This window comes from Petaurus breviceps, unplaced genomic scaffold (assembly GCF_028583685.1).
Source record: "Petaurus breviceps papuanus isolate PSGF00001 unplaced genomic scaffold, PetGlider_PUasm1.0 90700, whole genome shotgun sequence".
NCBI classification, from domain to species: domain Eukaryota; kingdom Metazoa; phylum Chordata; class Mammalia; order Diprotodontia; family Petauridae; genus Petaurus; species Petaurus breviceps.
Window position 1 is genome coordinate 1,319,738 of NW_027187315.1, and position 11,324 is coordinate 1,331,061.

Sequence of the window (11,324 nt, forward strand, 5' to 3'; positions counted from 1 at the left end):
TCGGGCCTAGGAGGGTGAGAGAGGACACTAGGAAAAGGGAAGGAGGGGGAGGGTGAAGAGGCAGAAAAGCGCCTTCTGACTGGCTGGGGGAGAGGGGCTTCATTAGCATAACCACCCGCGACTGACTTGTGTTGATTGGCTGAGGCCAGAGGAGAGGCTGTGGGGTGATTTGGAAAGCCAGGAACCCGGGGCTGGGATTAGAAGGTTGGCCCAGGATCTTTTCTGCATTGTTGTAGCAGGGGTCAAGAGCCAGGGAGGGGTGGTGTGAGGGTGGAATCTGGTGCTTTGGAGGGGAGGAAGTTTTGCAGGTTGCTGGAGGCGTTTTTATCTTTCTGCATTAAAGGAACGCTTAGAGGCTGGGCCCGAAAATCTTGTAACCTAGAGATGGGGAGTAAACTGGGGACCAAGAGATACATGCAGGAAATAAACTCAGAATTAGGGTCAAGGTTCCAAAAAGGGGGACGTTAAACTGTTATAACTTTTAATATTTGGCTGTGGGCGTGGGCTTCTTTTGGCAAGATGGTTTGAGTTACACTTTTTATAAAGATCCATTGCTTTGGGAGGACGAGGTAGGAGGAATCAGTAAGAATTTAAAGATTTGAAATAAAACATTTAGTATACGTAAAGATACATTTAAATACTGTATGGTTGCGAGTCATATCAATATAGCAGAAAATTCTGTTTGGGATAACATTAGGGCAGTGCAAATATATTTTAAGATAAACAGGACCTGAGATGGTCCCTTGGACTCGAGTCGGGGCCTTATAGGTTCAGCTGTGCTGACAGCCTTAGGAAGTGTGGACAAGTCACAACTTTTATTTCTAAGCCTCAGTTTCCTCACAGGTAGCAAAAGGGTACAGACTAGACTAGGCTATCTTGAGGACCCTACCAGATCTAAATCTCTTACTTTTCAGTGGGGAGGATTTGCAGTTTGAAATAGAAAGTAAGAGGTTTAACAAGGCCTAAGTATGCAGTCCTCTGCTCAAGTCGTGTGGATCAATGGTTAAGACGGCTGAAGAAAAAGCCTGCCAGAGAATCGCACTCTTTTATAAAAGGTTTCAAATTATCACAGAAGTAGTCCCACACTGGAGTGGGAGATGTTTTAAAAATCCTGATACTTTTAACATTTTGATAATTTCCCTGTTTTTTTTTAATGTTCCCTAACCCGTTTTAATGGTCTTGCACCTTTTTTTCAATGCTGTATAGCCCCACCGTCCTGATTCCCCCATCCAAATCCCAGTCCCACCCTCCTGATCTCCTCCAAAGGACACATGCTAATCTAGTTCTCTAGCCCCGACGGGAAAAAGAAATAGACTTTGACTACAGGTAAACTGTACAAACCTTCTGGGTAGAGGGAAGAGTTCAAGTCTCTGGTCCAAGTTATAAAAATACTGTCCAACCCAGCTGTCAAACTGTGGAGCTGCAGCTGTTGCTGGAGGTTTGGAAAAACCCAATCACTGAGAAGTATCTGGAAAGATGAAATGACCATGCTTGTGGGGGAAGGGCTGTAGGGGGGAGGAGGGGGAACCATAGAAGAATTATGACCAAGTGGAGGTTGCAGCAGCATGTGGAGATGGAGTGGCTTTCCACGTGGACTGGGCATGCCCAGGGTCGTTCTGCTTCTTACATAAGCGTCCCGAGATGGAAACCACGGTAGCGCTCCAAGCCTATCTATTCCTACCAGCAGCTAATAATAAGTTGGAGGGTGGAGTGGGGGTGTACCGAGAAGGCGTCTCAGGACTGCTACAGCCCAAAGCCCTACTCAGTCCTCCGACCAGTCTGCTCCTTTCCGACCAGGACAGACGAGTGCCAGTGGGAAAGGGGGTTCAGGCCAATGTCTGAGGGGCAGGGCAGTAAAGTTAGAGCTGCGAGCACGTTCATACTTCTCCCCCACCCCCCCGACTTGGGATTTCACTCCCACGGCTGGGTACGCACGCCAGGCAACTTCCTACTCCGCATTAAATTGGGAGTTTTGTCTTCAAGACATCTTCCTTCTCCTCCCCATCCCGGAATCCTTCTTCTATCACAGCCGTCCATTTCTTTCTCCCCCCCTTTCCTCTCTCTCGCGCTCTGCCCCAGCCACTCAACTCTGCTTCCCGCCCCAAACCGGGCGGGGACCTGCAGTGCCGGCTTTCCGCTCCTTCCCCTTCCCCCTCTGCCGGGAGTCAGGCGAGAGGCGGAGCCCGGGTTCCCAGCTCAGCTCGACTGTGCCCTGCCCTGCCGGACCCCGCCCACCCCCGGGTGTAGAAAGAGCCCTGCGAGTGTTACTGGCGGTCACTGGGAGTTGGGCCTTTTATCTCTCGGGGTTGCCAAAGAAGGAGGGAGGAAGAGAGGCGTGAGGGGTGGCCCCTTTGCGGTAACATCTTTCCCCAGATATAAAAGCTGCACCTGGCATGGGGAGGGGATCAATGTCACTACCACCACTCGCCGCTCTCCGGCCACTGACCGCACGAGTCATCAGACAAGAGCTGGGGTACTGAGTTGGCCCGAAATCCGCGTACAGAGGAAAAGACAACCGGTGGGTGCAAGCCGTCCTACCTTCTCCCTCATTCCAGTGCATGCACGTGGGTGCCTTTATTCCCCAGCGCAGGAGTTTAGTTTTTTCCTCCTTTGGGGAATGGAGGCTTTCATCTCTTGGGATGAAGGGAGGACAGAGGGAGAGCTGGGGCCCAGCACCCCAGGGAACCCAGTGATTTCCGTCAGTTAGCAACAGATGCAGTAGGGGAGCTAATAGGGTTGGAAGGAGGAGGAGACGTGGAGTGGAGGGGAGGTGCATGTTGGGGAGGAGGCTACCAAGGGCACCCTCGCCCGGATGAGTAATCGCCATCTCCTTTGCCCTCCTAATCTAGCCGGTACAGCCAGCCGACTACCTGCCGCTGCCTCTGCCGTCTTTGCTGCCGCCCGCCTCCGCAGCTGCAGCGAGCTCCCAGGCTCCTTGTGGCCCAGGAGGAACCACCCATCCTGCTGAGGCTCTGGCATACTAGGGAAGGAAGAGTTGCAGGACGAGGCCTGTTGCAAAGCTGATCTGCCCTCTCCTGTAAACCTTGTCTGTACGGGTGTGTGCTCTTGGGTCGTCGTGTGCGCCCACTCGCGTTTTCGGGAGCATTCTCACACCTCAGAGGCCAGGCCAAGCGCCCGAGCCGACCGAAGCCTTGCACCCCATTCTCGCTGCCTAGCCTGCCCTTCCTCCCTTTCTTCGCCTTTCCCGCCTGACCACCATGATGCAGATCTGCGACACCTACAACCAGAAGCACTCCCTCTTCAATGCCATGAACCGCTTCATCGGGGCGGTGAATAACATGGACCAGACCGTGATGCTGCCAAGCCTCCTGCGGGACGTGCCCTTGCTGGAGCAGGAGCTGGATGCAGGGGTCGGGGTGGTGGTCGGAGGCAACGGCAGCTGCCTGGAGGAGAGAGATCCCCAACTGGGAGACGGGGGTCCCCCTAGCCCCGGCAGTGCCGCCGGAACCTTCTTCTCGCCTAGCCGGGACATGTATAGCCACTACATGCTGCTCAAGTCCATCCGGAACGACATCGAGTGGGGCGTCCTGCAGCAGACTCCCCAGCAGGGCGACGAGACCCCCACCGGCACTTGGAAACCCAAGGACATTCTTATGGACCTGAGCCTACTGGAGGATGGAGAAGGCGGGGAGGAGGACCTGGAGAAGCAGTTTCACTATCACCTCCGGGGACTGCACATGGTGCTTTCCAAACTCACCCGGAAAGCCAACATCCTCACTAATAGATACAAGCAGGAGATCGGCTTCGGCAACTGGGGCCACTGATACCGAAGAAGCGGCAGGGGGACGGGCCTGGCGGCTCCTCTTCCGCGCGCTTCTCTTTCCTCTCCTCTCTTCTCTCCCCTCTTTTCTCTCCTAAATATGATTTCTTCCTGCGCGGTGGGGCGTCTGTAAATGAAGGGCAAGGCTGCGAGGGAAGGGGGGAAACGAGCAAGCGAATTGGGGTGGGAGGGATTGAGGGGGGTGGTGCTGTGTCTGGTTCGCAGGCTGGGGTGTCCTAGGGAAGTTTTTTGGGGGGCGGAGGTGCATAATAGGCGGAGGAGAAATATGACAGCAGCAGAAGACAATACTTCGTGGAAGGAATTATTGCAATTGTGTATTTGGCTGGAGTTGTCCTAGAACTGTTTGGATTTGACCGCCTTCAGTCTGTTCCTTCCTAAGTCATTTATTCCACCGCCTCCACCTCCTTCCCCTTTCTGGGGAGCAAAAGGAGTGTTCGGAGGAAGCCAGGGGACCTGCCTGCAGCAGAGTTATCTCACAATTTAGGGGCTGCACGGAATGAAGCTCAAGCACTCCAAGGCGTGGCGGCGCTGGCCGCTGCTTCTGGTTGTGGCGGCAGCAGGGCTGCTTGAAGATTGCATCAGTTTTTCCTGTTTTGCACTACTTTTTTTTTCTTTTTTGTAACAATAGCCCTGTCTTTAAGTATTCTGATTCTCTTTTTCTGGTGCTCTGAAACTGCAGCTAATTCCCTTGTGACAAAACGCACAAAACAGAGCACGGGTCTATCAATAACCGGTACTACTTTTTAATTAATTTTCTCACGTTAGGGTGTGCAATTTCCGCTCCAACCTCTTCCCACATTTGTCTCCTGCGCCCTCACCCGAGGACTGTTGTCCATTTCTAAAGCTGGTAACTTTGCTAGCTCGTAAAAGGGGAGGCTGCAACTAAGCCAATGAGAATAATAAAAATTGTTGTGATAAAAGTGGACTTGTTTTCCAAATGGAACCAACTGATAATTCTATATATTAAATAGAAAGATGAAGGGTTCCAGTGTTGTATATGTATACATTTATTTAAAAACTTTTTTTATCCAGATGTAGAATATATTCTAAAAGAAAAAAGCAAATGTATTAATCTTGACAAAACTTTTTGTTGACATAAAACCCTTGAATCCCACGAATTACTAGTTTTCAATAATAAACTAAATAATTTTAATTGATATTTTTAAAGCAACAATAAATTTTATTTTTTTCTCTGGTATCAAAAGGTGCTGGCTATTTATCTTTTTAAGTGCCTAGTTTTATTTAGTAAGCAGGTATTTCTAGAAATCTGCATTCAGGCTTTTGTTTGCCAGATATTTGGAGTTACAGTATGGTACAGACATTTAAAACAAAAAAGAAACGAGCTAAAAGGAATTTGGTACAATCCATGTATTAATTATCAGTAACTAGCTGTCTAGGTCATTGACTTTCATGTTTTGAAAACTTTTAACTGACAGTTCTAGGCATTTGTTTCTTGGTCTCTGTATAAAATTGGGGAGGTATATTTTCTGCCAGCTGAAGAATAAGTTCTAAAGAATGCTGACATGTCACTTACTTTAAAGATACTGAGTTTAAATGGAATTGACATCAGATAACCAGGGCACATACTTTGAAAGTCTTACAGCATTTTTTAAGGTTGAGCTTGAAAGATAATTTTAATGTACTTTTAAAAGATGTGGCCTTTTTTTTTTTAAACTAGTAAGTAAAATATTCCTCCTCCCCACCAAAAAGATTCGGGTTTAATAAGTTACTAAAGAGTTCCCTCCCTTTTCATTTTGGCTGACTCCAGAGGAGAACCAACATAGGATTAACCAGGCAAGTAGATGTCTTGGAAATGTTTCTTAAATGCCATTGTTTTCATTATAGAACAAAGGTGGGGAATTAGTTTCTTCATTTTTCTTAGTTTTGAATTTAGAGGGGGCTGGGTAAATGAACTGCCAGATCAACTATTACAGACTTAATATTAAGTCATGAAACCATTCTTGGTTACATGTAACTTTTTCATTAAGAAGACTTGGTGATATGGATACCTTATCTTACAGCTTTACTAGTCGTTGTCAGGAAGAAGGGGAGGATTTTTTTTTAATGGCATGAAAGCAGAAAAAGCCTATGCAGTTATTCAGTAATGATGTCAGAGTAGGCCAAATTGCAAGGTCTGCACCTTTAACATTTGTGTTCTCCTTGATCAACTTTTTTAAAAAGTGAGAAGAGCAAAACTGAGAATTATCAAAAAACAGGCCCCGTGAGCATGAACAGTATATACAGATTGGAAGGAAGTATGTGGCACAGTGGAAAGAAAAGATGAACTTGGGACTTTAGGACTTGAGTTTAAATCCTGGCTTATGTGGCCTCGGGCAAGTCATGATTTTCTGGGCCCTGGTTTCCTTATCTTTAAATTGAAGGGGTTGGATGAAACTAAGTAACTTCTAAGGTCCTTCCAAGTCTAGGTCAATGGTCCTTTGACGATAGAATGTCTAATGAGGGGTGGGGGTGTGGGAACCAAGGTAATCTAATGTCCCTGTTCAGAGAGGAGAAAAGACATGGAATAAAATTAGATGGAATGGTGGGAATTTAATGGAACAGTATGGGATAAAAGCCTAAAAGGGTTTGGGTTTTGTGTTTTAAATACTTTTTTTTTTCCCACAATCTTTTAGGTTATTCTTAAGGGGGAAAAACTACATTAAAATGTGTATTATTCATGAAGGAAACAGAAAGTAAGCTTTGATAAAGTAGTATGATTGTTAAAATACAAACTTCTGAATGTCATTGGGCATAAGAGCCGAAAATGCACTAGATTTGTAGTAAAATCAAGGTTTGGGCAAGTCATTCTCTTTGAGCCTTGAGTTTCCTGAACTTTAACATTGCTGGCTTTAATATATAGTGCTTTGATATTCGCAAATTGCTTTACAAATATCTCACTTGATCCTTATAACTGTCCTGGGAAGTAAAAGCTATTATTATCTCCCCCCATTTTACAGATGTAGGAACCCAGGCAAACAGTGGTTAAGTGGATCTGAGGCTAGATTGAATTCTCGGATAGAGTGCCAGACCTAGAGTCTGGAGGTCTCATCTTCCTGAGCTCAAATCTGACCTCAGACCTTGGGCAAGTCACTTACCCCTGTTGGCCTCAGTTTCCTCATCTCTAAAATGATCTCGAGAAGAAAATGGCAAACCACTCCAGTATCTTTCCCCAAATTGGGGGAAGAGTTGAACACGACTGGAAAAAAAAAAAGACTAAGCAACAGCAAAACCTCCTTCTCCGTCCAGTGCTCTCCCCACTGCTACTTTCATGCTTCCTTTACCATCCCTTACAGTTCTTCCCATAACTACTCTCCAAAATTATTAGTAGTTTCTGGATTATCCTTTTTAAAAATAGTTCTCTGGTTTAGATAACAAAATTCCACTCGACTGTGAGCCAAGTTGTTTTAAAGAACCGCTTGTCTCTTGAAACGGGAGACTTTAAAATTTCTCAAGCAGTTTTAACATGAGTGTTATTTCTAAAGCTCCAAAATAAGTGACTTCATTTCAGAGGGGCTTATCCAGACGACTCTCCAAGCACTTTATATACCATACTTTGAAAACGGAATACATGGCAATTGAAGCTGCCCTTGTGTGATGGCAGATGTATCCTGCAGCAGTTTGGAATGGAAAGAGCTCAGGGACCCCAATCAGCAGAGCTAGTTACTTAGATTAGAACCTGGTTAACCCCCGAACTAACATGACTATTTGGATGAGGCAAAAAATCTGAACATTTTTCATAATGTATCATAGAACCTTGCACCTGGTAAGCACTAAGGGTTTACTGAATGAAGAAAGCTGACCTTAGGTTTTGCCTATAAAAGTAGAAATTTATTTAGATTTCAAATGACAATTTCAAATTTTTTATGTCACATTGGTTCTCAGTTATCCTTTCTAATCTGTAAAATTTTTGCATTACTAGAGAATGTGAGTGTGTTTTTTCCCAGAAACTAAATATATGCCTAAAGGCAGCTAGTGGCTAGAGGGCTGGCCTTGGCCTCAGTTTCTTACTACCTGTGTGGCCCTGGGCAAGTCACTTAACCCTGTTTGCCTCAGTTTTCTCATCTGTAAAATGAACTGGAGAGGAAACGGCTCTTCAGTATCTTTACCAAGAAAACCCCAAATGGGGTCATGGAGAGTTGAACACGGCTGAAATGACTCAGCAACAATATATGCTACAGAACATTTTCATTTTTTACAGTGGAAGTTATTACTTATTAGAGGTACTAGTTAGGTGCCCTGAATTAGCTAATAGCTACAGAATCAAGCAGTTGAGTTACAAAGTGATTATTTTTTCAGGGAAGAGAGGAGGCTGAGAAGATAATAGGTAGCAGTCTTTGTCAAGATTTGCAAAATGCTTGGCACATATTTTATTCTCACAACTCCTGACTGGGAGTTAGCTACTATTATTATCTTCATTTCACAGCTTAGAAAACTGAGGCAGAAAGCAGTTAAATCATTTACCCAGTCACCAAGTTAAAGTATCTGAGGCTGGATTTGAACTCTGGTCCAGAACCAGAGCTCTATCCACTGTGCCACCTGCCTGCCCCTGGAGAAGATCCTTTTTTTTCTTTCTTTTTGTAGGGGGAAGGCAGGGCAATTGGGGTTAAGTGACTTGCCCAAGGTCACACGGCTAGTAAGTGTTAAATATCTGAGGTTGAATTTAAACTCAGGTCGTCCTGACTCCAGGGCCTATTCACTGCTGTATTCACTGGGCCTTCTAGCCACCCCAAGAGAAGATCCTTTTTCAAAAGATAAATTCAGGGCTTAAATCTGGCAGGATCTCATAGAATCTTGGATCTTGTTACTTTTTTTAGATGTTCATTTTTAATTACTATTATTACACAGAGGTATATCAAGGTAGCTCTAATAAGAGAAAATTAAGGGGCTTGAAGGGAAGGGAGATCACACAGGATATTCACATTAGGTGTTCTGGGGTGGGGGGGCACGTGCCTCAGAACACATCCTCACCCCTTTATGTGTTTGGGAAGGTAGAGGTAGATCCTGAAAGATGGGGTGCCATGATGATAGGGCCCTATGGGGGCTGGGGTGGTTGCCCTGTGTATCTCCTTAAGGTAAAGCAGGAGATAATTGTGGCGACAGAAAGTATACCTCTCATCCCCCATTTTAGTGCCCAGGTGCAAAACATTGTTTTATAGTGACTGGCTAAGTTTATTAGCATAGATGAAGAAGCAGAGAAATGTAGTCTTAGTTGTAATAATAGATAAGGAGATCCAATATCTAATATAAAATATCTAGGTCAGTTATTTGAAAAAAAAATGTGAATTAAAAGCTTCTAGATATGTTGGAGTTTTAAAAAAATGATGGAAACTTTTTTTTTAAGTATTGAGTCTATTTATAACTCCAAGTAATAACAAACAACTGGAGTATGAAAAAAAAACTATTGGGTTTCATGTGTCTTATTGAAAGACAAAATCATTAAATTAATTGTATATAGGGGATGGCTAGGTGGAGCACCAGCCCTGGAGTCAGGAGGACCTGAATTCAAATCTGGTCTCAGACATTTAACATTTACTAGCCATCTGACCTTGGGCAAGTTGCTTAACCCAACTGCCCTCCAAAAAAAATTAATTGTATATTATTTAAAATTTTTCAAACATTAACTACTCTGCTAGTGCCTAATGGTTATGTTACCCCAGTATCTCTTAAGAACAGGAAAAAAAAGTACACAAATCACCTTTTAGTGCTTTAAGGCACTTTCATGTGAGGAAAGAGAAGTAGGTATTTTGAGTATTATCTCCATTTTATAGATGAGGAAACTAAGGCTTTTAAGAAATAGAGACTTTCTAAATTAGGACTAGTTATTAAAGCAATTGAGTAGGGGATCTCTGTGGATTATAAACTCAGTTTTAAAATTAGGACACGGCATAGTTTCTTCTACCCTTTTCAGTCCGTATATTTGGCAACAAAGTCTTCTCCAAATGAATGATTATATGATAGTTCAGCATGAGAACTATGCAAGAGAAAAGGAGAAAATCCTTATTGAAGTCTTACATGTCCAGAAGAGATTTATTCATGGGCGATCTGCATAGCTGACCAACACCTCAGAGGGGCTAGAGATGGGAGTGGGATGCTGCAGTCCTCCAAGTCATGCTCTAGGTAAGAGTGATAGCATAGCAGCTTCCAAAGATAGTTTTGGCAGCTAGGTGTTATAGTGGATGGAGTACTGGGCCTGGAGTCAGAAAGATCTAAGTTCAAATCTGGCTTCAGACACTTAATAGCTGTATGACTGTGGGAAACTCACTTAAGCTCCACCTCAGTTTCCCCAATGGTTAAAAGGATGATAATAATAGCCCCTGCTTCCCAGGATATCTGTGAGGATGAAGTGAGAAAATATTTATATTCAATTAGCACAACCTCTGACAAATACTAGATGTTAAATAAATGATTTTTTCCCCTCCTTGCTTTCCCTTTATATGTTAGTCCCATCTTTGATTTGTGTTGGGGAGGCCTCCTCTTTTTGGAGCAGTTCCAGCATGGTGCAAGGAGTGATCTGATATCTCTGATGCTGAATCTACCCTTTGGGATCTCTGCATACTATAAATTGTTGAAGGAAATGATAGGCATGGGAATAGAATGTCTCCCCAACCACTGGAGATAGTCTAAAAAAGAAGTGGAAGATTCTATCTATGATGTGCTAAATGCTATGGGGTTATTTGGACATTGAAGGTTTTGTTGGGGAATCAAAGGAAGACCTCAGCTAGTTTTAGGTGTGAAAATAAAAGACAAAGAGGAGCTATTAAAATGAGATTGGTTAGTATATGATAATATAGTTAGTATATGATAGTAACCAATTAATATAGGCACGAATCTTCCCAAGGAATTTTATCTCTGAATCCCCCCCTCATTTCCAGGAATTATAGATTTCCTCAAGATTTGAATGTTCTCCAAATACTCAATGAGCTTCTCCTGGGGAGTAGGGAATGAACTTCCAATATACAATCATCCTAACATGTTGAAAAATGCTTCAATATAGGAATGTAGGCATGTGTATAATATATTGTTTGTGTGTACACATATATAACATAAACACACATGTATGTGTAGCTATGTGTATATATATATATATGTTTGTGTGTGTGCATGCAATATTCTGCAGAATGAAAATTTTCTGCAGCTAGGTAGCACAGCTGGGCCTAGAGATGGGAAGGTCCAAGTTCAAATTTAGAATCAATCACTTACTGGCTGTGTGATCCTGGGCAAGCCACTTCACCTCTGTCAAATGATATCATATTTGTATATCATTTAGCATAGTACCTGGCATATAATAGGTACTTAATAAATGCTTGTTTCTTTCCTTCCCTCCTTCCTTTCTTCCCCTTTCTCCTTTCTTCCATTCTTTTCTCCTCCCCTTCCTTTTCTGCCTTCACCTTTCCCTTCCCTTTCCTTCCTTCCTTTCTTCCTTCCTCCCTTCCTTTCTTCCTTTCTACCTTCCTTCCTCCCTCCCTCCCTTCCTTTCTTCCTTCCTTCCTTCCTTCCTTCCTTCCTTCCTTCCTTCCTTCCT

The 11,324-nt window shown here is 44.0% G+C and overlaps 1 protein-coding gene across 2 annotated transcripts; it reads left to right on the forward strand.

The window, feature by feature from the left end:
* The first annotated feature begins 215 nt into the window (after positions 1 to 215).
* Positions 216 to 5,006, forward strand: MID1IP1 (MID1 interacting protein 1). 2 transcript variants are annotated; one of them, XM_069065687.1, is made up of 2 exons: positions 216 to 2,518; positions 2,850 to 3,221. In XM_069065687.1, exons 1-2 carry the CDS (start codon positions 1,835 to 1,837, stop codon positions 2,982 to 2,984), a joined length of 819 nt encoding a protein of 272 aa, XP_068921788.1. In that variant the 5' UTR covers positions 216 to 1,834; the 3' UTR covers positions 2,985 to 3,221. The 2 variants fall into 2 exon arrangements, with proteins under 2 accessions (XP_068921788.1, XP_068921789.1); XM_069065688.1 differs by having other exon boundaries at positions 2,180 to 2,518; positions 2,850 to 5,006.
* The last annotated feature ends 6,318 nt before the right edge of the window (positions 5,007 to 11,324 follow it).